This window comes from Lates calcarifer, linkage group LG11, assembly GCF_001640805.2.
Source record: "Lates calcarifer isolate ASB-BC8 linkage group LG11, TLL_Latcal_v3, whole genome shotgun sequence".
Lineage (NCBI taxonomy): Eukaryota > Metazoa > Chordata > Actinopteri > Centropomidae > Lates > Lates calcarifer.
The window spans coordinates 8,535,775-8,561,303 of NC_066843.1; the positions used below are offsets into that span (position 1 = coordinate 8,535,775).

The following is a 25,529-nucleotide window of genomic DNA, read 5'->3' on the forward strand; positions in this document are numbered from 1 at the left end:
TCAGGGCTTATTTTTTCAGAAAAATAATTAATATGTAAGTGTTTTTTTTTATCCCCATCCACATTCTGATAACATTGGATGCCATTTACTTACTAAGAGTGCTAGAGAAAACATTCATATTCTATGAGACTCCTCACTGATAAGAAAAGCCTATCTACAATTTAGCTGATTATGGGCAGAGAACAGTTACAGCTTATATAAACATTAAGAGAAGTTCAGACTGTGTGCAAGGGAGCTGGGTTGGTTTCATATAGATAAATTGTTCCTGTTGTACTGTGATTAACTTACTGGCATTACAGCACAGTCTGTTTCCTGACAGTGAGTCTTCTAACCGGTAAGAATTTAAACTCATTTACTCTCATTTACTCTCCATCTGTGATTCCTAGCATGTGATTCAAAATGCATTGTTGACTTTGGTTTGATATACTGGGTGGTCTTCAAAGACTACATTTCATTGATACCCATGACTTGTGACTAACTACAAACATTTGTCATAAATTTTGCCCTTCGATATGTTTGTCTCACGACCCTTTTCATGGGCTGTATTCAAAGTTCAACCGATGATTTTTCCTTTTTAGATGTTTAATTGTCATAGGTTAATGACTATTCTACATTTCAGTGAAATAAAATGTTCTATAGATGGTCTGATAATGTCAGATCAAACATCAAATGAATCATAAAAAACTCAGAGGCAGTAAAAGTGGCCTTTTAATCAGACTTTAATTCATCATCCAATTTCAAGGCTTCACAGTTAAAATCACTTGCTGCTGAATTTGGCATGGCAATGACAGGACAGATGTAAGGGTGTCAATAATTCAGTGCATTCACAACATACAAAAACAGTTTAACCAAAAACTTCACTAGCATCAGTTAACATCAATGTCTAACACTAGAGCAACAGTGATGGTGACAGTTTTTCAGTGTGGCGGACCATTCAATTCATAATGGAAAAGGGATGGGGGTGAGATGGAGCTGGAGGGATGGGTGAGATGAAATGGGCAGGTGGAGTTTTTTAAGCGACCTCCTCCTCTCCCTCTTCCTCAAACTCGCCCTCCTCTGCGGTGGCGTCCTGGTACTGCTGGTACTCGGACACCAGGTCGTTCATGTTGCTCTCGGCCTCTGTGAACTCCATCTCATCCATGCCCTCGCCGGTGTACCAGTGGAGGAAGGCCTTGCGGCGGAACATGGCGGTGAACTGCTCAGAGATGCGCTTGAACAGCTCCTGGATGGCCGTGCTGTTGCCGATGAAAGTGGCGGCCATCTTGAGGCCGCGGGGCGGGATGTCGCAGACGGCGGTCTTCACGTTGTTGGGGATCCACTCAACGAAGTAGCTGCTGTTCTTGTTCTGCACGTTCAGCATCTGCTCGTCCACCTCTTTCATGGACATGCGGCCCCTGAACACGGCGGCCACGGTGAGGTAGCGGCCGTGACGCGGGTCGCAGGCGGCCATCATGTTCTTGGCGTCAAACATCTGCTGGGTGAGCTCGGGCACAGACAGGGAGCGGTACTGCTGGCTGCCTCTGCTGGTGAGGGGGGCGAAGCCTGGCATGAAGAAGTGGAGACGGGGGAAGGGCACCATGTTGACAGCTAGTTTACGGAGGTCGGCGTTGAGCTGCCCGGGGAAACGCAGGCAGGTGGTCACTCCACTCATGGTGGCAGACACCAAATGGTTGAGATCGCCATAGGTGGGGGTGGTGAGTTTAAGTGTGCGGAAGCAGATATCATAAAGAGCTTCATTGTCAATGCAGTAGGTCTCGTCAGTGTTCTCCACCAGCTGGTGGACGGAGAGGGTGGCATTGTAGGGCTCCACCACGGTGTCGGACACCTTAGGAGAAGGCACCACGCTGAAGGTGTTCATGATACGGTCGGGGTACTCTTCGCGGATTTTGCTGATGAGGAGGGTGCCCATGCCAGAGCCGGTGCCACCACCCAGGGAGTGAGTGAGCTGAAAGCCCTGGAGGCAGTCGCAGCTCTCTGCCTCTTTTCTCACAACGTCCAGGACGGAGTCCACCAGCTCGGCTCCCTCTGTGTAGTGGCCCTTGGCCCAGTTGTTTCCGGCTCCACTCTGGCCTGTAGTCAAAGAGTATCACAGTTTATTGAGCTGATGTAGGAAACGATGGCGACAGAGAAAAATTACAGGCATCGTCAATAAAGTCACATAGCTCACCAAAGACAAAGTTGTCAGGTCTGAAGATCTGCCCGAAGGGACCAGACCTGACTGAGTCCATGGTACCAGGCTCCAAATCCACCAGGATGGCACGGGGCACGTACTTCCCACCTGAAAACAAGCAAAATGAATGACAATGCCTTTCTTGTTGAGCATGACCCATTTAATGTAAAACAGAGACGTGTATGCACATCACTTTGCATAGCAGGAAAGCTGGGTGTAGGTGAGGGAAGACATTAGATTGTCTAGTTTTCTCTGTGTGAACTGGAGCTGTACCATAGCCTACCTGTGGCCTCATTGTAATAGACGCTGATCCTGTCTAGCTGCAGATCGCTGTCTCCATGGTAGGTACCAGTGGGATCAATGCCATGCTCATCACTGATCACCTCCCAGAACTGTGGGGCGAAAAAAACAGGCGTGGATAGGAGAGAAGGGGAAGGCAGATGTTAATTTAACCCAAGGTAAAATATAATGATAAAAACAATTTAATACGCTCTAGACAGGCATCCAACCCCTGAAACAGCACACAGCTGCTGTATAAAAAGCTATTTTTAAACATGCAAAGCTGCAAGACTATTTCATTCTCTAGCTGAATGCAGGTCATACGCGCAGTCTATCAGACTGAGATGCAGAGTGTCTCTGGGGTAATCAAGCAGATGGCAATAATCTGATAAGTAGCAGATTCTTCGATGCTATTAGAGCACACTATACTATTAAGGGTTAACAAGCTTAAAATGCTGAGGGTATACTCCTGCGAAGGTTAAAAACAGAAACACAGGAAATTCGAACTTTCAAACAAAATTTCAACAGAAATTGGCTTGAAAAGCATCATAGGTAAAAATAGGTCATATGTGAGGGGGGAGGGGAGGCTGCTCCTACAGTGACAATAAGGTTACATTACTACTACAGTCAGTCGTTTATATAATTGCCTGCAGCACTTCATAAAAAGGCTGATCCACCACGAGCCAAATTTTGCATGCAATTATCAAAGCGAAGTATATTTTGTCTGTTGCATAAATCTTTTTCGTCTATCATCCCAATCCGAGGTGTGCATGACTTTTGAGCCCAGTGTGAGACCTGCGGAGAATATCAATGGGCAAGTCGTTTATGATTTTGATTTGTATTCACTACACGGAGCAAAATCGAGAAAAGACACCGCGCTGTGACTCTTCTAGAAAATTCCTGGAGGATAGATTAGAGGGCTCCTCTCAGCGCCGCCGTATGTATCTCTGCACGAGTCTCTGCACGCAAAAAAAAAAAAAAAAAACGTGCAGAAAAAGGAAAAGAAATCAGTACCTTGGCTCCGATCTGGTTTCCGCACTGACCGGCTTGCAAATGCACAATTTCGCGCATTTTGGAACGACGGATGGGAGCGAGGACGGTTCGGGTTCAGGAGACGGCAGAGATCGACAGGATGATGGCTCCTGCGGTCGATTGTCCGGGATTTGTTGCACCGCCTCTAAAACCGTCTACTGGGCTGAATCGGTGGTGCAACTTGACGTCATCGCCATGGCAACCAAAGACCGGAGGAGAGAGGGAGGAACCAAGATCCGTGGAAATGGCGGATAGGATGCGAGGGGGCCGCATCAGTCATCGATAAGATTCTCATTATTCTCACGGACCGAGTGACCCCCTGCCTTACGCGCGCGCGCATCCTCTCGTGCACGTACGCAACGAAATAAATGACCGAGGCCTAGTGTGGCTACACACTTCACCATCAAGGTCATATTTGTGCAGTTTTAACAGTATAGCCCGCTGCAGTGCATCATGGGTTCATTATTCTCACGATAAACATACTACAGCATTCAGCCATGGCTTGAAGGACAAGGACAGACACATGTACAGTGTATCAACATGAGTTGGAGGACTACTTGTCACTTGTATTAACTTGATATTGTCCCATGTGGTGCCACAAGGTCTGCATGTTCAAACAGGACAAAAAAGGAAGGGACTCAGATCAAAGGTGTACTTCACTCTGTTTATTATTACCTTTCATTACAGTAGCCTGTTGTGTCTAATATCACAATCAAAATGGGACAAAGAGCAAGACACTGAAATTTACTTAAGGGTTACATAACAAAAAAAACTATGCAATGTAGGGGTGGGCAGATGCAGGCCAGTCACAGATAAGATTTCTTAGAGTTAATGTTAGAAATTTGACCAAATCTGCACAGTTATTAATAGTATGTCCATCAAGTTGCATGAAACATGAAAACGCACACTCAAAATCGAGCAAAAACCTAAAATTATACTGTTTTTATAAAAGCCTGTCACTTGGAATAACAACCTGCATCCACACCTGTCCACACTCACCACATGTAGGCTTTCACGTTCAATGCTCTCTGTGTTCTTTAATCTATTTTTGGCCACCACATATTTAACACTCTGCTTTTCTTGGATTGCAGTCTTTCAGAAAAAAACTGGCCCTCTGGTCCCTCATATGTGAGCAAATATCGATCTGCAGCATAAATGTTGTATAGTGTTATGTAAACCATCAATATATGTGCTGCACAAACATACGAGGGAGGCATTTTTACATAAAATATATGTGCGACCACAACATGCATTTCTCATCGGCCTATTTTATCCAGTATACAGTACATTAACGGGTTGTAATGGGTGACCCGTTGTTTATGATTATGCATGTAGGTGGAAAAAATATCTCTGACTGCTGTGAGCTGGTTTAACCTGTTCAAGGTCAAAACTCACCTGTTAAATGACTGTCACTACACTGGGAACACAACAGGAGTGCTAAGCACCACTGCTGCAGTTACTAAGTTCACTACTGTTTGAAATTAGCTGCAGTTAATATTTTGTTTTCACCTGATGATCTCCTGTTTAAATCAGTTGCTAAGTTAAACAGTTTGTTAGTGTGCAGCCTTGATGTCAACACTGAAACATTAACATTCATATCCTGAATGATTGCATTCCAAACCACGCCACAGGTTACCAACCAGTTTTAAGCCCTCCAGCGACTGGCCAATGGGGCTTTATTTCCTGTTTCCCAGCTGTGTTATTCACGCTGCTGCATGATTTCAGTTACTCCCACAGAAGTCATGCACAGGAAAACCAAGACCATTTGCTACTTCGTGTCAGAAACAATAGATAGGTTGGTTAGAACTCTCTGAGGCTTTCAGGGGACGAGTTTAACTGGGTACGCTACATAATGGTGTGACAGGGGAATTGTGCTGTGGATTTACTTTTCTGTATATGACAAGCTAAGGATAATGTCACTGCCAGAGGAGGATCTTACGTGCCCGGTGTGCTGTGACATATTCACAGACCCGGTTTTGCTGTCATGCAGCCACAGCTTCTGCAGGGCCTGTCTGAAGCGTTGTTGGGACACAGGGTTACGCGAATGTCCTGTGTGCAGGAAGAGAGCGTCCAAGTACTTTCCTCCCTCCAATCTGGCTCTGAAAAATGTCTGTGAGGCTCTCCTGCAGACCAGGAGGCAGAGTTTAGCGCCAACAGAGGACAAGATGAACTGTAGCCTACACGGGGAGAAGTTGAAGCTCTTCTGCCAGGTCGACAAACAGCCCATCTGTGTGGTGTGTCAGTCTTCGAAACTGCACAAAACCCACGACTGCTCGCCCGTAGAGGAGGCAGTGCTGGACTGCAAGGTAAGGTGAAGAATAAACAAAGCAGTGTGTCTGTAACATCAGCTTGTTAACTTGACTCTGCTGTACATGAAGTAACACCTAAAGGTAGAATGCTGCTTTGCAAGTTTATCCTGATACGTCACTTTATAGTGATGAACGCAGGCCTTAAATACCCAAAGTACTGAGAATACTGAAACATCATTCCATTAAGCTTCCTGATCAACTTTCAGGATGAACTCGCTTTATCCCTCAAAACCTTGCAAGATAAAGTGGACAGCCTCAAAAGGATTCAGAGGACCTCTGCAGACATGTCCAAGTACATCAAGGTAACCTGTGATGAGACGATAAGTTATATTTATTATGTTTTTTCTTTTTTTTTAAAAAAAAGGGGTCATAATTTGCAATAATCTCCCTCAGAGTCAGGCACTGGAAACGCAGAGGCTGATCAGGATCCAGTTCGAGCAGCTCCACCAGGTCCTCTGCCAGGAGGAGTCAGCCAGATTGGCAGCTGTGAAAAAAGAAGAAGAGGAGAAGATCGTGGGGATGAAGGATAAGATTAAAGAACTTTCTGCAGAGTTGCTGTCCCTCACGGAGACCATCGCAGTCATACAGGAGCAGCTGAAAGAAGACGATATGGTTATGTTGAAGGTGCGCACAGTCTAGTTTACTTCAGCTTTTTAATCAGGGTTTCCAAAAACTTCCCACCTTGATGATGTATTTTTTTTATTTTCCAGAATTTTAAAGCCACTCAGGACAGGTAGGTCAACAAAATGATATTTTCACTCACTGTGTTTGGTGTGACATTTTCTCATTGTAAGATATCTGCTGTTATCACAGAGGCAAAAGCATCGTCCTCGGTTCAGACAACATGTCTGGATTACTCATTGATGTGACCAAGCATCTCTGCAACCTCAAGTATAGAGTCTGGGAGAAAATGCTGGAACATATAGACTACAGTGAGTATTTTATCTTCTTCAGATGCAGAGGCTAAAAGAGTAGAGTTGTATAAAAACCCAAACCCATAACCCAAACATATCAATCTTCTGATTTCCTGCCTTTTAGCACCGGTGACTTTGGACCCAAACACAGCACACCCCTGCCTCATCCTGTCTGACAACCTCACTTCCCTCTACTACTCAAAGCAGCCGAGCAGTTGCCCCGACAACCCAGAGCGTTTCCACATGAGCGCCGAAGTGGTAGCCATGACCCCGCTCGGCTCAGGAAGCCACCACTGGGTCGTGGAAACGGGAAGTAATCAGGACTGGCTCCTGGGCGTGGCCTCTTTGTCTGTGCCAAGGAACTCTGAGGTCTCCGCTCGGCCCGAAAACGGCTTCTGGACTCTGTGTTTCCGAGACGGGGAGTTCAGGGCGATGACCTCCCCGCCCACACCGCTGACACTGTCAAGAACACCCAAACAAATCAAAGTGCAACTGGATTATAACAAAGGGACATTGTCTTTCTTTGATCCTGCTGACAACACAGTCATTTGTGCATTTACACACACATTCACAGAAACTTTACTTCCATATTTTTATACACAGAGCAGTCATCCACTGAGAATAATGCCAGAGAAGGTACTTGTTACAATGTTGCGTCAATAACTGGCTGAATGGTTTATTAATTATGTAAAACACACCATCTCAGTCCAGTTTGGATGGAATGGGTTAACTGACTGTAATGTTAATTTCTCTTACAGAGGACATGGAAAATATTTTTCATCCAAGTCCTTTTGCTGCTTCTGGAACATTTGTTTCTGTCAACTACTCTCAAAGGAGTAGTTTGACATTTTGGGAAACAACTAGTCTGGCTTTTTCCAAGGGTAACAAGATCTGCCTCCAATCATCTCTAAAGCTGAGATGTGACATGTTAATGAGCTTGAGAGAGAGCTGGATTAGCTGTTTTCCCTCAGCCTTTATGCTAAGCTAAGCTAACTGGTTGCTGGTTCAAGTTATACATCTACAGTATGGCTATGAGAATCAATATATATCAATCTTCTCATCTGACTCTTGGCAAGAATGCAAAGAATATTTCCCAAAATGTGGATTTATTCCTTTAACAGCAGTGTTCACATAATTACAATCCTGTATAGTGTAAACTACCAATAGGGCTCTTCCAGTTATTTATTGTGTCATGCATCCTTAAAATGCTGCATTATGGCTCTCTCTTTGAAAACAAATTTAAATTTTTCATGAAGTGATGTTTAATTTGTCAGGTTAATTAACAGTTCACGGGTAAAATGTGTATGTTGGAAGGATTATGTATGGCACTGATTTATAGGTCTCTTTTGAACACATGATGGCGCCAAAGCCAAACAAATATTTTGAAGGATTTTATTACAGTGGCGACAGCAGCTTTTAAACATAGGTGTAATTGTATTGGTGGAAAATTGTTTTCAAAAATACCATCAGTTTATCCAATAATGAAATTAAATTCTTGATTTTACTCTTGTGTCCTCATTATTGGTGCATATTTAAAGATATATTTAGATATTATTTTTAACAATAAAGCAACTTACTCTGCATAAAAACAGATTCAATTAAAACACATCTAAAAGATAATAGAAACAAACACAAATTCACAGTTAGATGAACAGTTACTAAGCACTTCCTCTTTAGAGACAGATTTTAGACCATGCATCCGTGGGGCTCAGCATCTCAGTGTGTGATATTCTTATGCAAATCTCAGGCATTTTGGTTTTGTGCAGGTGGGGATGTGTCATTCTTTGCAGAGACACAGGAGGTGAACTTCTTAACGCAGGCGTCTGGGAGGAAAGGCACCTTCTCCAGGCGAGACAGGTAAACAAGCGGCTGGATGGTGCTGCTGATGTTGAGGAAGGCGAAGCCTACGGGCTGCACATAGCAGCGAAACATATCAGGGGGGTAGTGGTCTTCAAACGGGAACAGTGCCACAGGTGGCAGGTAGTTAAACACAATGATACAAAGGATAGAGAGCACCATCTTGAAGGCTTTCTTCTTCATGGGGTGCATCTCATCTTTCCCAGCGCCAGCGGGACCTCTTCAGGGCCCACAGGATGCTTCCATTACACAAGACCATCCAGGTAAATGTCGCCAGGATCTCATAAGTGAACACCTTCTCAAAATTGGGGAGGCCTCCCACAGTCTTGGCCGCTGAATAAGCAAAGGTGAGGCAGAATACCAGTACCGTGAGGCCTAACCTGTATTTGATGTGTTTAAGCTGGCCGAACGCAATTGGAAAGAGCACGGCTACAAAGCGATCCAGGCAGATGCAGGAGAGAAACAGGGGGCCGCTGGTGTCTTTGACACCGTAGGAGAACTTGAGGGCGGACCACACCTCTTTGCTGTGCCAGTAGTAAAGGTTAAGGAAGCTGAGGGGGGGCATGGAGCTAAAGTAGAAATCCATAAAGGCCAGGCAGCCCAGAAATATGTCTGAGGTGGAGGGTTCCTTGCGATTGCGGATGAGGACCGCAATGACGAGTGAGTTGGCGGGGATTCCTACAATCACATTGATGGACTGCAGGGCCAGGTCAAAGAGGATGCCCTCCACATACTGCTCACACCCCTCAAACACACTGAAGGGTTTTACTGTGGCATTGATGATCTACTGTGGTATTGAGAGCGTCTTGAGTCGGGGGAGAGGTCGTGTTGAATGGTGAAGATACATTTCTCTCCATGTTTCTACAGCTGCAAGGGGGAAGGATAAACACACTTATTTACCATCTTCTGCACAGCAATGGGACTTATACTTAATCAGTACAAATGATACAGCCTGTGTCATGTCAAACACATTGTGTCTAACCTGCTGAGAATTTTATTCTCAGTAGGGTTAAACTAGTGACAGAGTAAGGCAGAGACAGTTCCCAGAGAGCAAAAAAACACAAACACCGTCAGGGCCTCTCCTCAGGCTGTTATCTTGTTATTGTGTCTTTGTGTGGGCTCTCCTCTGGGAACCATGACTCCCCCACCATGTAGGGATGTCTAACTCACTTAGGGGACTCATGCTAAAAGCACCACCCTCTCACAGCAGAATAAAAGGGCAGCTATTCCCAAATTAAAATGGCAAAGTTCATATTCTGCACGTAGACAATTGCTCAAGACTATTGTTTAGTGAGGGCAGTGGAAATTTGGTAATTTCCTGGAGCTCCTAAAAGCCTGCTTCTGACATTTAGCTATTCCTAAAGCTAATTTCTGACCATAAAAGGACGATAACATAGGAAATAAATTTGATAATGGCTGGATTGATGGAATAATAACTGGAGTCAGACATGAAGAAAACCATTATAGGTGTTCTGGGCCTTGAGCTCTGTGTCTCTGTCTTTGGCCCCTACAGGAGGACCACAAATGGATGTTTGGTTTTTTTTTCTTTGCAGTTCTTCTAATACAGACCCTAAATATCAGGTTCTGTTCTGGGCACTGGGACTATTTACTATTTACAGCTGCTCTGATTTGCACGACCTCTCTGAAAACGTGCGAGTCCTCACATGCGGTACACCTGAGCTCCCTCCACTGAATGGACTGTTGAAGCCAGAGGCTGTGTTCGTTCCCCGTACTGCAACCATCAAGGGGCCTATTTTGGTTTTAACACGGACCTTTGTTCCCTTCGCTCCCTCAGCGGATGATGTTTCTCACCTCCCTCTGCCGCCGGCTCTACCTCAGGCCACGCACACACTCCTGTGGGACTAATCACGCTGGTGTAGGAGTGAAACTCTTTGCAGAAAGATGCTTCTCCCTGGAGATGGGAGACTTAATCAATCGTGTTTTTCTTCAGGCATATCTGTTGAAAATGAAATAAACACAACAGAATATTAAAAAGTATTTTGGAGCATTTAATTAGGTGCAGAATGCCCTACAGTACTGACTGTTTTCCATGTACTCTGAAATATATTCAAAGCAAAATTTAGACTCTGAAAAAAGTGACTTGTGTTAACTCTTACTTGATATTTATTAAACACACACAGATTTTTCATTAAACGCTAAAGTTGGAAACTATTTGTAACTTGTCAACTGATTAATCACAATATATATATATATATATATATATATATATATATATATATATATATGATGCATTTATTTATACACATTGTTTTTCTGTTCTATAAACTGTTTTATTACGTTTTAAATTATTCTTCAGTCCTAATGAGGAGAGGAACTATTCTGTATCATAGTCTTTGCAGCAAATAACAGTATAGATGTTCATACTCAAGTTTTTCCAATAAAAAACACTTTTACAGCTAAAATCTATAAATGAAATACTCCTAATACTCCCATCCTATTGATTTATTGATTGTACAGTAGCTGTTAAATACAGATCTTCAATGAGAGTTGAACATGTTTGCAGTCACATGCTGGTTTTGAAGTTACAGAAGATGTGATGTGAGGGGAAACACTCCTACTCAGTTCATCCACATCCACAAATTGTGATAACCTGTTTTCTAGGCTGACATTACAGTTAATGAGACAAACTAATTGTATTAATCTCTGTAAATAACATCAAACTAATGCCATTTAACTGGAGATGAGCAACTGAAATTCAATAATTAGGCCTCTATTTTACACATCTATTATGTGTTGTTGATTAGAAATTGACTTGAAAATGTCACAAATATCTAATTGACTGAAATATATTCTAAGCAAAATTTAGACTTGTGACTTGTGTTAACTCATTACTTGATATTTGTTATATTATCTTAAACACACAGACGGATTTTTCATTAAACGCTAAAGTTGGAAACTATTTGTAACAACTTGTCAACTGATTAATCACAAGACCATATATATATTGGTAAAATTAAAATGTTTTTACTCACCAGTGTGGAATATTTTTCTGGGGTGTGTAGTAAGTGTGATGCAGTGTGTGTCAAACAAGTGCGTGTTTCAGGGATTCATTTATAAGTTCTCTGAAGTGTCGTGGATTTGGCACTGACAAGGAGGGGAGGATCTCCTGGAGTTTTTGACGTCATGAGGTAGATAGTGACTCCTCCAGTCGAGGACTCTTTATTAAGATGCCTCCAAGTGTATTAAAACTAAAGGGGCATGTCAGGGGACCTGACACTGAAGATCTGGTATTGAATTATCCCAGAGGTTGTAGATGTGTTTGTCATTCCCTTGTCTCCTGGCTTGTCAGTCTGGGCTTTACATGTGGATTCAGGGAGCAGCGTGGAACTGGTCTGGTGATGCTGTAGGTTTCCAGGAGTGATACGTGTCATCTTTACTCATCCCCTCATCATTATCTCCTGTCACCGCAGAGGCTGAGCGCAGGTACACAGGAGCCAGGAGCAAATGTCACTGTTCCCTGAGCCTCTTTTGTTCAGTTTTAGTACATTTTCAATATTAGGACCCAAAATAAAAGCCTCCTTGCTCTGTCTCACTTCTGTGTTTGAAGAAAATCGCAGTGCCTGAGCGCAGCTAGTGAAGACTCCTTGTGAAGAGCTCATCACTCAGCAACTGGAGGTGAGAAGAGACGCCGTCTGTAAGCCAGTGTGTGAGTATGTGTTAGGCTACGCAGGGATTGGTTGTTCTGCAGGGCAGTTAATTACATTTCAGCCTCGGCTTGGGTGAGTTGAACCCAATGTTCTGTTCCCACTGTGAACACAAAGACAAAACTCTGCATTGATCCATTGTCTTATTGATGTGTCAATTACCAGAGAGACAACGGGAGACAGACTCAAAGAGCAGGATAGTATAAATTGGTTGCTTTATCTCTTTGTGGTCTAGGGGGGCAGTAGTGGTCTGCACTTCATGTTAGACATCTGACAAGGACTGCAGGGTCTCACCAGAAGTACTTGGCAGACAAGACATGATATTTACATTATATTAAATTCTCCAGCACAGTCTGAGATCTGTCAGGTTTACTTTCTCCCTTTTAAAAATCCTAAAAGTCTCTCCTACCAGATGAAACATCTCACTTTTTTCACACATGAAACATTTTTAGGTCTTGACCATGACAGTTATGGATTCAAACTGGTACCGAGCCTTGACAAATTGTTATCTCTATGCACCAGCTGCAGTTTTATGTATATCGCATTCTTCTCTATTATTATTCTCCAGGTTTTTCTCTTTATTTGGCACATTTTCTTGAGGATTTTCCCTCCCGCAATCCCTCTGCTTAGTGTGTCTGTATCTGCCTCAAATTAAAATATCAACTCAGCATGATTTTCTGGCATCTCTGAGAGTACTGCTGTTGCCGGGGCAAACGGGAACATACAACTACAAGCCCAGATTGGAGTGAAACTTACATATCCAGCAGAGAATGTGTTTACACAGAATCAAATAAATAAGACAGAACACACAAACCCATGAAATGTAATCTTGGACAAATGTCCTTCAATTTGTTATTTTGGGATTAAATCATTAAATCGATAACAATTTATTTATGTAACATATTCTGGGCTGCTCCAGTGTTTCATATAATTGTAGGAGAGTTGAGTCACATCTTACATAAACACATTGTAAAACCATGCTGTTAGGAAATAAGAGAAAGAGGGAAAGATTTCCTGTCTCAAATGTATTAATGTTAGCAAACGGGGCAGTGTTGCAGGAGGCAGTGTATGTGATATCAGCCAGGATCAGACATTAGCATATATTTTCCTGCGGGTGGTCAACATGCCAAAACCAAAATTATAATATGAGTCTTTATTGACACTGTGCAGAAACCACCCGCATACACTGGACATCCAGAGAGTGTTTTTTCAGTTAAGACGTAGGAAAATAAACATGTAACGATCATCTATCATACTTAAGTTAACAATAACAATAATACTCAGAATGTAGGTCAATAAAGTACCAGTATCTTAGTAACTCCTTACACATGTTGAACCATGTGAAAAGATAAAGTCCTTTATTTAAAAACAAACAAAAAAAAAAACAAACAAAAAAACAAAAAAAAAAAACTGTATGCATAAATTTCCCATGGTACAAACATTTCAGACTTGCAGGCGAGACAAGAGTACAAAGTGTAATAGTACTAGTTGTATAATCACATGACATTATTAAAGTGGAACTGATTTCTATTAAAACACAATCAAAAATCAGTTCCAGTTTCACAGTGGCTTTACTTGTGGAGACGTGGGTCTTATGTTTTCCCTCTGAAACATCATGGCATTGAACGACAGCCTGAAAAACGTGAGACTGAAAACTGCTGAAAGGGGCTCATCTGTGGAGCTATCCTCCACTGTCCAGTGTTTATTGAAATCATATGTCGACAAGTGAAAAGAAATCCAAAAGACTTTTGTGTTAGAAAGGTGGATGATGAATTATCTCATATGGTCAGATATAAACACGAAACAATATTGCACAATGCTCCTGTGTTTTTTGGGCCCCTTTTTTTCTTTCGTCTTCTTGTAATGGTTGTGAGAGATGAAATTGGCCATAACAGAAACCTACGTGCGTCATGGCAGTCGGTAGAAAGAGAGAGTAAGGGAGCTGGAATTAGAAACAGGACTGAAACTTTTCTGTTAAAGAACACACCCTGGAGAAACCGTCATCAATCAAAAGCTGTGCCGTCGCAGATGGGTGAAAGTAGAGGGCTGAGGCACAGAGAGGGAAAGTGACAGAGAAAGACAGAGAACAGAAAAGGGCAGGCGAGAGGGCAAAGCTTCTTTTGAAATAGTATCTGTTAGCATATAATTAGAGCACTTAAGTTTTATTTGTTTTTTCCCTGATGGAAACACATATACATGCAATAGATTGGCTCAATATCAGTGCAGCAGTTGTTTTAATTTCTATACTGATGTCAATGTCAGTGCTTCAGAGGATGAATGGATGTTTGTGTGGGGGTGGAGCAGCTGAGCCGAGCTGTCACCTTTTAATGGATTTCGACACGGACGTATACAGTTGGAGCTAACTGAATGGCCTGTAGCCAAAACAGGAAGAACGGGCATCCCACCAGCTTTCCACCCATTATCACAATTAAGCCACTCTAAATATGCAGTAATCACCATAATTACAGCCCCTTAGTCTTGGGGTGGCTAACCAACAAACAAACAAGCCAGAGTTTCATTTAGCAATAACCTCTTAATGGAGTTAATTGTGGAATCAAACAACAGGATGTTTTTAAAATGCATGAAGGGCTACAAGACAAGGAACGCTGCTAAATTTGGCTCAACAGGTGTTTTGTGATTATTAAAACCAGTTACTTGATTCGGGCACTGTTTTATTATGAAAACTTGAATTACAGCCTTGTGGTTTTATGTCTCCTCCAACCAGTCAAGTTAGAGGAAACATGGTCACAATACCCCCTTCAATTCCTGAGTTATGGCCAGAGGAATGAATAATAGCCAGAAGAGTGTTTTCACAGAACATTATAATGTCACAGCAAAGTTGACCTTTGACCTTTTGCACATAAAATGTTATCACTTCATAATTTTATCCCATTAGACACGCAAACATTTGTCATGATTAGCGTATAAGTTATTGAGTTGACCAAAATCAAGTTTTGTGAGGTCACAGTGACCTTAACCTTTGACCTCTGACCACCAAAATCTAATTAGTTCACCCTTGAGTCCTAGTGAGCGTTTGTGCCAAATTTGAATAAATCCTCTCCAGATTCAGTTCTTAAGATATCAGGATGGGACGGACCAAAAATATACATAATGCCTCCGGCCAGGGACATGGCTGGAAAAAATAAAACAGCTACTTGAAACAGACAGATCTATTTCAAGATGATTTACAGCTTTGTGCTGGTAGCACTCAGTCGTCTTGAAGAATTCAAAGAGCACAGCATTGTTTTACATAAAAATAAAATTGCTCCTGGAGAGTAGAGTTGTTCAGATAAACATCAGTCACACGCCGTATTAATGAAACTGCGCTGAAACGTGTTTGGAAAAGGGATTTTATTTTACTCCATGTGTGTATTGTATTTTCTTTGTCAGCATCAACTCTTTTAAAGGACAGTGATAATCAGTTCATTATGGATTAATGATCAACATCCTAAATTTCAATTTGTTTGTGCCTTTATCTGTTCTTTCCACTTCTCACACATAATTACACTCTCAGTAATCCCATTTACACAGTTAAGCCAAACTGTGTTTGGGGGAGTGGGGAATTTAAGGTCAATTGCCACTTAGACTAACAGAGTAAATATTTGTGATTTAAGTCAATGCAGCAGCTGTTAGAGAACGTATTTTGGAGCAAAATTAAACAACAAATCAAGCTGACAAAGCCTTTTAACCACTACCTGAGCATTTAATTGTTCTAATTTAGCTGTGATGGCAGAATGTATACAGTAGCTGTTTGTGACAGTTTGCAGAATTGTTTTATTGTTTAAGCAGCACAACATGGCAGAGGGTGGTTACCTCTCTCAAAAACAAACGTTGCTCATTCATCTGAGACTCTAATTAATCTGGGCAGTTATTATAGATCCAGTTTTGCAAACAGGCAGAAATCGAATGAGTCAAAATTGTTAGAAAATGCTGACATGAGACAAATTTTTGTTTTTTTTAGTCTAGACTATCACTCTGTGCTGAATTTACATGTGTTAGCATTATAGAGTACAAAGATCTACCCACAGAATGCAGGCATGAGCATCAATAATGATTACCCCAGGCATGAGCACATCAGTATCAGATACAGTCTATCTCACAGGAACATATTAAAGGACTTTAAGTGCATTTTTAAATGGTGTCTGTCTGTTAATATTTCATATTTCCAAAAATACATCACCTGCCTGATGCTTTGCTAAATTATTTGTTAGCATAGATACTTGCTTTGCAGCTTGTCCAACTGTGAGTTGTATTGGGAGGACTGAATAATTTAATCATGGGAGCTTTATGAATAGAAAAGTAAACTCATCCTATTATGATTTCTAAATGAATCTTAATCTCTTTCTTTATAACAGTTACATGCCTGTAAAGCTCTGCAGTCACCCCACAGAAATAGAAATAGAAAAACTAACTTTTAAGTATTGAATTGCATTTTAAAAACTCCTGTGTTGTTGTCAAATGCTACCAGAGAGAGCTTTTTGGATGATTCTGAGAAAGAAAATCCTGCTGGGCCGCTCTTTTGTCTGTGTTTGTAATATTTACTGGAGACTAATAAACCACTTCACCACAATTCAAATCTTTGAGGAGAGATTTGACTCCGGTTTGGATTCTCTATCACGTCGCCTCAGCATTTTTGGGGGGATTCACAGAAATCCGTAATGTGAACCCTGCTGGATGGAAGAGAGAGTTGGCATGGCTTTAAGTCTGCAACAAGATGGAGGGATAAGGGGGGTGAAAGAGTATGTCTTTGTTGGTCAGTAGTTGTGTGAATAGGGAGATAACACCATCCGCCAAGTGGCTATTTTTACACTCAGGGACATGGTCCAACTCTGTGACACGAGCTGCTGGGCTCTATTGTACCTCCATAGTCCACAGGAATAAACACCTGCTGCTGTTCTCAGAATAATTATACACACTATTTGAACTGCCATGTCAGTATGTAGCCTATGGTGCTATGCATTCGGAAAAGAAACAAATTTTTTTTATCATCCATGTATAGATAAGCATAAGTTAAACCCAGAGAGACGATCTGAAATGCAACTGAAAGGTGAAGAATTCTATGAATTTTAGATAAGGGTTTAGATTGAACTTTAAAGGTGTCGTATGTAAGTTTTCACTATCGTTACATAGCTAGTGTTAGCATTAACAGCTGTTTACTTTCTAGTCGAGAAGAAATGTTGTGAGTTCAGCATCAAACTTCATTCCTGTACTCACCAATTTGTCAACACTTCCACCGATGTTAGCATGCTAACCAGCTAACCCCATCCCATCTCACAATATCACTTTTGCGATAGTGAGTCACTGTAGAGTCCAGTCTGCCCTCAGCACATGAGAGGATGAAGTAGTGCTGCCCAGAGGACATATATCTTGTCTTGTAAATGCAGTACCTCTTTTGTTGTTAGCTTGAGTTGAGCAGGGCTCAGTTGTAAAAAGCCACACACACATAATGCCACATACTTCTATGCACCAATCAGGAGTTGGCAACATCTGAAATTTAATATGAAGATAGCTGTGGGGTTGTCTGTTTAGTGTAAGAATTATGCAACAATTTAATTGTAAGCAGATATAAGTTCTTTCTAAGTGTTTCTGGTATTATTAGCAACTTTTACTCTTCCTCTATTATGCTGTATTTATTTTCTTTCAACATTATTTTTATTTGCTACATGTTTATATAAGTCTTAAAAATAAAATTAAAATGTTACTGATACATACTGCATGCACAGCTACATGACAACTAAGTGATAATTTGAAATTATCAAATAGTAATGACCTACTGAAGCCTATCTATCATTTATAGAAGCTCTCCAGGTGTCTTGAACCCAGCCTACTCTCAGCCAGGGTCCTGTTGTTCCACTTAACCCAGTGGACGGAGAGTTGAAGGCTGATAAGAGGAGCCGCCAACTCCAGTCTCTGCAGTGGCCTCCCCAGGGAGAATCATGCTCCGGCCAGCTGGCTGTCTGAGGTACCAGGGTGAGAACAGAGCTGATAGCCTTTCAACATGACAGTACATCTATCAGCCTGTCTCTGAACACCCTGCCATTACTGCTGATGGACATCTGGCTGAACAACACTCAGGCCATCATATGAGCGCACGGAAATGCTTGAATGGAAACATGCACAGATTGGCTGTTCGTATGTTGCTTCAAGTTGCCTGGTCTGAAGATGTACATGTGTGTTGTTCCATTATGTGTTGCTCAGCAACTCCATTACAGAAGCTCAAGTACTTCCACCATGGACTCTTTCTTTTCAAAGTGAGAGCAGTCAAAGTTAATACATTTAGTTTGAGCCTTATTTTCCATCATTTGGCCTCAAATCAGAGGCTGTTAAAAAGCAAAAGATGCAAATTTATTTGAACTGATTTGAACTTTGGTCACATTATCACACTTCAATGACCTGTGGCTTTGGTGACAAAGTCCTAATTGATGTTTCCTCTTTTAAAACCCTCAACTACTTGAATAGAAGATAATGTGGCAAATAATGAGGAAGTGAGGCATGAAACATCTATAGGGTGTTATTTATTGTTTTCCTACGTTGACCTACATATACTGCTTGTACAGTAATTATTTTGAAATGAGCTGGAATGTAAACCCTTAAGTTTCTGGCCAATGGCTGTATATTATGAACAAAAACAAGCTGTTACATCAAAAGCCTCCAATCAGGTTAAAAACTATGAAAGAATTTTTTTTGTATGCCACAGAGCACTGATCTCATTGTCTGGCATGGAAAATACAATCCTGCCAAATGCCAGTTGAATGGCCAGACTCAAAGAGCGTGACCAGACTCTGAAAACAAACTCGTCTCCGAGGGCCCGGAGGGACCGGAGGAGGCTGGGTTGCAGCTGACCCCAACTACACAACACACTGCTATACGCAGCACTCTTCACCTGTCTGTTCCCGCTGCCAGCTTTGCTTGTGCAGGGACCTTTTTTCTCTCCTCAGCACAGAGCGTTCCCAACACTGTTCAGGCTAAGTTTTCATGGCAGTAAACAGTATGCAGCAGAAATGTTTTACCTTGTCTGAGCAGAAGTCTGAGCCCCATGGGTTAAATCGCCATAACATATGTATTCTGATGTAAACAGATACCTCCACAACATAGGAAAGTTATTTTTACTTTTATGTGTTTAGATACCACAGGAGGCGGCGTGTTCAGACTGTTACACACCAACAGTTGTTGTGGTGACATGAAACCATAAAGCCGTTCTGTTATCCAGGCTGCAAAGTCTGTTTTTGTAACTAAGGCATGTTCCAAAACCAGAGACCATTATAATTATCTCAGTGGTTTAATACACTGAAATGTACATACAATGTTTACATTACCTTCTGCAGTGAGGCTAATCTCTCCCTCACATATTTACACTGCATATAGCTGCTGACAGATTTGCCTGTTATAATGTGAGAAGATAGAGGATGTGGACAAATGTGGAGATAGCAACCTGCAGAGAGAGCGGGGAAAAAGAGAGAGCAAGTGGTTTTAGAGGAAAAACACCAAATCTCTGTGTGTGTATCTTTTAATGCGTCCAAAGACACATTTTAATATTTCATAATGGTATGTGTTTCATTTTTGGTATTAATTCAACTGTTTCTCACTGAGTTGGCATTGGTTCACTGGCTCCCTCTGTTGGATGGTCTGGGGATTGCTCCTTCTACTCTCCCCCCATACACATCATACACACACACACACACACACACACACACACACACACACACACTTTCACTGTCTTTTATTAATACCGCACGGCTTTTGCTATTTTAAGCCAGAAAAGTCTTGCATATGTGAATAGACATAATGAGTTTTCCATTTTGTGCCCTGAGGCTTGTGTTTTAAAGAGCGGGGAATATGTCATATTGTTGGTGTTGTTAAATTATCAGACATTTCTCTTTTTATTGCTTAAGGAGTGCCTCCAGAAACAAATATACAGATGGTGCTATGATCAAATAATGGTTAAGCAAGAGGCTGTGGTTATTTAGAGTCAAACTGAGCCCATAAATGTGCCAGTAGGCTAATTCTGATGCTGTTATATATAATGTCTCCGGGGACAGGAGTAGGAGAAAAAATGTACATCCGTCTCCTGACTTAACTTTTCATTACTTCCACCTGATTTAAAAGCCTTTCAGCAGAGAGGCAGTGATGCCTGCCTGGTGGACGCTGCCTTTGCATTTTGTGTGACACTGTAGCCTCAGAAAGCTCCAGGCGCTTTTTAGCATCACAGCTCAGTCACTCCTCAGTCCTATTCTGGCATATCTCACATCGAGAGGACAAAAGTCAAAGGAGCTGCCCGCTTGCTATTTCTTACCCCGTTCAAAGAGGAATCTTCAACAACAGCTGCTACAGCACACAACTGATAAAAAATAATAATAAAAATGTGTAGGTGGAGAAATTTGATCTGCTGACACTGTCTAATGGCTTCTTATCAGTACAGCAGAGAGAAGAAGAAAGGCTATTTCACAAAGGCTGAAGGGGTTAATAGGTCAAAAGTAAGACTTGAACAATAAGAACATAAGAAAGATAAAATAATTAAGAAAGATCAAATATTAAGTCATAGGACATATATCATAGATAGCAGAATGCTGTGTTTTACAACACTATATTTGAGGCAGACTAGTGTCCAGCAGATCTTTGCTTGAGCCCTGCAGAGCTTATTGACACATGCAGAGGGCCTTGAACCCTATTTACGGGCAAAGTTCACTTTAAAAAGTGTGTGTATGTTTTGCAAGAAGAAACACAGTGTTTTGCTCAGGGAGTCATACAGCAGCACAGCAGTCTACACCGCTATACCTTGTTCATTTAAGTGTTGTTAGGAGGGAATTTATTCACAATGGGATATGCAGTCAAACTCACTGCAAGGCGAGGTGATTGATTAGTTGGCTTAAGCGTCCAAGAAAGTCCCCAGGCTGAGCCTTAATATACTGTGAGGCTCTACAGTGGGAAAACGAAGACTTTCCCCATTAATTCGGAAAACGCTGACAGCATTCGATGCATTTTCAGTAGCTCGCTCAAGTTTAATCCTTTGTGATCACATCCATCTGACCTTACTCTGCAACGCAATCCGCATTTCTCACGTGACAGAGCCTCCGCTCAGAGCATAAATTCAGATTCAGCCAGGGATGAAAATCGCTGAAGGAAGGCATTGATTATTTCAGCTTGGCATTTCAGCGGTGATCAGGCAAAAATTTGACCCTCATTTGCAGCAAAGGGACCACTCGTGCTCCCCGAACCTGCTAAATAAAAGCATTAGTTCTGCTCAGTATATAGAAATGAAATGGCCTCGCAGAGGGTAAAGACGCAGTTTGGTGAAATGACAAGTGAGAGCACATCAGAGATATGAGGCATCCAGAGGGAGCAGGACAAAGTTCACTCAGCCAATAAACTATTTATGAAATTGGAGTGAAGTTTAGAGACCTCATATTTTAGGGACACACACACACACACGTACACAAATAGATATTATAGTATTGAATAGAGCTTGAATTAAATAGTGTGGCTTATTATCAGTCCCTATGGGAATCTTATTATCATACTCACTCTGTTTAGTTAATAAAGCATTCATTTTTGTGTAGTGGTAGTTCAACATTGTGAGAACTACACTTACTTTCTGATATCAATACGGTAAATATGAAGCCAGCAGCCGAATCGTAGGCAATGCTGATAGGTGGATTTTGTTTCCTTTGGACAGGACCAGGCTAGCCAGGTTAGCTAATCTCCTGATCTAACTCTCATCAAGAAAGCAAACGAGCGGGGTGCAGACAGGTTTTGTTAGCCTTGGACGGGGCCAGGGTAGCTGTTTCCCCATTTCCAGTCGTTAGTCTGAGCTAAATTAAGGCCAATTCATGGTTTCCACATCCTTGTGGCCACGAGGGTCCATGTGATGTAAACTCTGTCGTCTGTCCAGGATCTGCATGTACCCCTGCGCAGACATTTAAACTGGATGCTTGTTTCATGTACTGTATTCTCCATCTTTAGTTCAGTTCTGGTGAAGCACTTCCAACTTTTTCTTGCTGTTCAGCCAAATGCAAACCGCCATGTTTTCTCGTGCGTATACGTAGATGCACATCCTTGGTTGTACTATTTCCACTTCTGCTCTAGAGTGTGACAGAGGTTTTATCCAGCTGCTGGTGACAGTTTATTTACCCCCAGAGACATAAGAGTGGTATCAATCTTCTCATATGACTCTGAGCAAGCAAACAAATAAGCATAAATTTGTCGAACTGTTCCTTTCATGAGTGGCACATCACATTCATTGATACCAACAAACCATCATGGTCAGACACCTGACAGTTTATGAACTGAGGCGGGCGGGCACACACGCAGACACACGCTATCCAGGCTTCAGCCCCCCCCCACCCCTTGTTTCGTCACACGGGTACAAGGAGCGCAAGCAGCGGTGCGGCTCGCGCTCACTCAGCCGCTGGTGCCAACCGCACTCACACAGCTCCAACGTGTACTTTACTTTACTTTCAAATTTCACCCCCCCACCCCTCAGCACGGACTTTTTAAAAAGCCCTTTCTGTAAAACTCTCGCTCCCTCGCAGCCAGTCGCTGTCAGGACAGAGGACTTGTTCCCGCAGCCGAACGCAGGCGCTTAATTTATTTTGAAAGTTGGATTAACAGCGGAGCCACTTAAGCCGAGAGGAAATATCGTCCGCCAGATGCTGCTCAGATGATGAGCGGCAGTGAAGGGCTGCAGATTGGGGAAATCAGCGGAATCCCGTGCCGTCAACGGTAATTTGCCTTTTATTTGTATTCAGTTTAAATGACATTTGCACGTGTGCTTCAAATGAACTGAATGTCATCACTCGCGCGAAATAAAAACCCAACTTGTAGACTGTGGTAAACAAATATCAATAAACATGTGACTTTATAGGAAGATTATGTTTGTTTGTGCTCGAAATGTGATTTGAGACACAGACACACGTCGGTCACAGTGGGCTTGTGAGTTTTATTTTTTTTTTTCGTCTGGTGCACGTTGGGACGCGGTTTAATTTCTGGAAATGTTTTCACAATTCCAGCAGCTGCACTTAGTGTCACTTATCGCTCCTGTTCAAATGCAGCGTTATCTTAACCATCCTCTCTATCTGGAATCTGCTCTTGGTCTGCTGCCCGGTCTCTCTCTCTCTCTCTCTCTCTCTCTCACACACACACGTGTGTTTTTAAAGTGGGTGTCAGTGTGAGCTGTCCACAAATACAGTACAGTAATGCAGTGTTTTATGTCTCTAAACATCTGTCAAGCCCCCCAGAGTTTTACTGCTGGTGTGGCTCAGCATGGACACGAAACACAGCCGCATACTTTCTTGAATTCCTTAAATTACATTATCAGTCAATGCTGCGCACAAACAAAAAGTATATTTTGTAAAATTATTATACAAAAGTCTAGACACATATCTTGCTCTGTGCGATCCACTCAGTAATTTTGTGTCTTAATTAGGAGCAAAAATTAAACAAGCTGAGAAAGAAATGAGCACAGTGAATACAAGTGCAATATGATATAGTATCATACATTTGTTAAAATGAGAACTTTTATGCAATTTTATGGCAGCTGCAAATGAACCATGGGCTGTGTGTCAGAGAAATGCATCTAATCATGCACCGGGAAGAACAGACACATTAGCGCTTCACTGTGTACACTTTAACACTGAATACATAAGATTTTAATTGTTGGGGGAGTTAATTGTCCAGGAGTGATTTTGATCCTAATTAGACCCACTTGAGCAGCGTCACGCATGTGAGAGAACAACATGTGAGGCCTCGGTCCCTTGTGCACCTTGTATTCCGCTGCACAGAGTGCGGCTAATGAATGTGCCTATTGTTAGGTAAACACCACTAACACATAACTAAACAAACATATTCATTATTTTCCACAACACATCTGTTGCGGTGATATGAGAGATGCACGCCCTGTGCGTACAGGTGCGCTCCATGAATGAGTGATGCCTCCCTGTAGGTTGTCCTTAGTGGTAATTTGCAAACATTAGCGGGCGGTACACAGGTGCTTCAATGCATACAAAATACACATTAGTGCGGTTTTGCGATGCATAAAGTAATCCCCTGCTTCCTAAGTGCTGCCACAATCAGCAGAGTGAACTTTTCACACTGGTGAGATCCATTATGTATGCGGATGGAAATGCTGAATGATAATACAGGTTTTTGTTTTTTTTTTTGGGGGGGGGGGGTGTTAACAGGTTACATATATATTTGACCCTCATATACATGCAGTACATTGTGCGGGCTAGAAAAGCTTGGCAGTTAAATGACTCAGACTGCGATCAGCCTCAAGGGACGAAACTGAAAGCAGTGAGTGCTTTCTGACCCCCCCACCCCCCAAGTACGGCATGTCAGGACTGTACACTGTATGAGCAACTCAAGCATCCAGAGATCTGTCAACAAAGGGCTTTCCCACTCCTTCTTGTCTTTATCAGCTCCTGTATCAAAGATGGCCTGATGTTCAGATTACTCCTCTCTCCTTTCTCCCTCTCTGTAAGTATAAACAGCATCAGTATCATATGGTGTCATCTCAGCTGCTATTTGTCACTGAGGTGTGAGTGTACTTCTGTGGTAGGAAACTGGGGGCTTGGCTATTCTTGTTGTTCTGCAAAAACATACCAAAAGCTTTTTAAATTGGTCACCTTTGATGTTATATCATGCTGCAAACCACTGCTTACAGCAAGTTAACTCTGTGGCAGGGTGTCAGCAGTAAGTCACAGAGTTGAGTAATAACAGATGGTTACAGCTGACTTGATGACAGGTCAGTTAATCTGTTTTTATAAGTTATTTAGACTAACATTCAGCCTTGGGTACATCACAATCCATAAATGGACCGTCATCTGCCTTCTCAAAAAGTCAGACTACCCTAAACCTCCTTTTCTGTCCCTGCTCTCTACCCCTAATCATTTTTATACAGACCCAAACAGAAGCAAATAAGATTGTGCCTTTAAACTTAGACATTCAATCTCCATTCTGATCCAGGACATATATCACAGTGCTGTCTGCAAAGCACTTTAGGGCTTTCCCTGTTTGCAAACATTTGCTCATCCTGTACATCTTTGATCTGCAACTTGCTGAGTCGAGCGTTGAAGACTCGGGCTGCCGAGAGAGGAGTTATCCTGCCTGTAAACATTCAGCTTTCTGTCTGTGGTAACTGTGGCTTGCTGGAGAGATGAGGCGAAGGCATTCAGTTAAGAATAAATCCAAGATGGGGAGGACATGTGAAAGAGATCAACTGACTCTCTGGACTCAAGTGTACCGTAAATCTTCACAGCTGATGGCCACCGTTAGATGCTTCACGTTGTACCTGACACCAGCTGCTTTG

The 25,529-nt window shown here is 42.1% G+C and overlaps 3 protein-coding genes and 1 pseudogene across 4 annotated transcripts in view; 2 read left to right on the forward strand and 2 right to left on the reverse strand.

The window, feature by feature from the left end:
- Positions 1-701: 701 nt before the first annotated feature.
- tubb4bl (tubulin, beta 4B class IVb-like) lies at positions 702-3,693 on the reverse strand. The gene is made up of 4 exons (XM_018704687.2): positions 3,464-3,693; positions 2,454-2,562; positions 2,168-2,278; positions 702-2,070 (listed from the first exon to the last, which is right to left on the reverse strand). Exons 1-4 carry the CDS (start codon positions 3,518-3,520, stop codon positions 1,013-1,015), a joined length of 1,335 nt encoding a protein of 444 aa, XP_018560203.1. The 5' UTR covers positions 3,521-3,693; the 3' UTR covers positions 702-1,012.
- A 1,363-nt stretch (positions 3,694-5,056) lies between these two features.
- LOC108902712 (nuclear factor 7, brain) lies at positions 5,057-8,208 on the forward strand. Its single transcript, XM_018704686.2, has 6 exons — positions 5,057-5,787; positions 5,997-6,092; positions 6,184-6,414; positions 6,501-6,523; positions 6,604-6,722; positions 6,829-8,208. Exons 1-6 carry the CDS (start codon positions 5,395-5,397, stop codon positions 7,365-7,367), a joined length of 1,401 nt encoding a protein of 466 aa, XP_018560202.1. The 5' UTR covers positions 5,057-5,394; the 3' UTR covers positions 7,368-8,208.
- Positions 8,209-8,447: 239 nt separating this feature from the next.
- LOC108902627 (G-protein coupled receptor 183-like) lies at positions 8,448-9,459 on the reverse strand (annotated as a pseudogene).
- A 13,143-nt stretch (positions 9,460-22,602) lies between these two features.
- Positions 22,603-25,529, forward strand: part of gcgra (glucagon receptor a) — a 35,680-nt gene continuing 32,753 nt past the window's right edge. Inside the window, exons 1-2 of one of the 2 annotated variants that reach the window (XM_018704708.2) lie at positions 22,603-22,945; positions 24,640-24,697. The gene's annotated coding sequence lies outside the window, so the exon portion shown is untranslated. The remainder of the gene's footprint in view (positions 22,946-24,639; positions 24,698-25,529) is intronic. The other variant, XM_018704706.2, reaches the window with a different exon arrangement.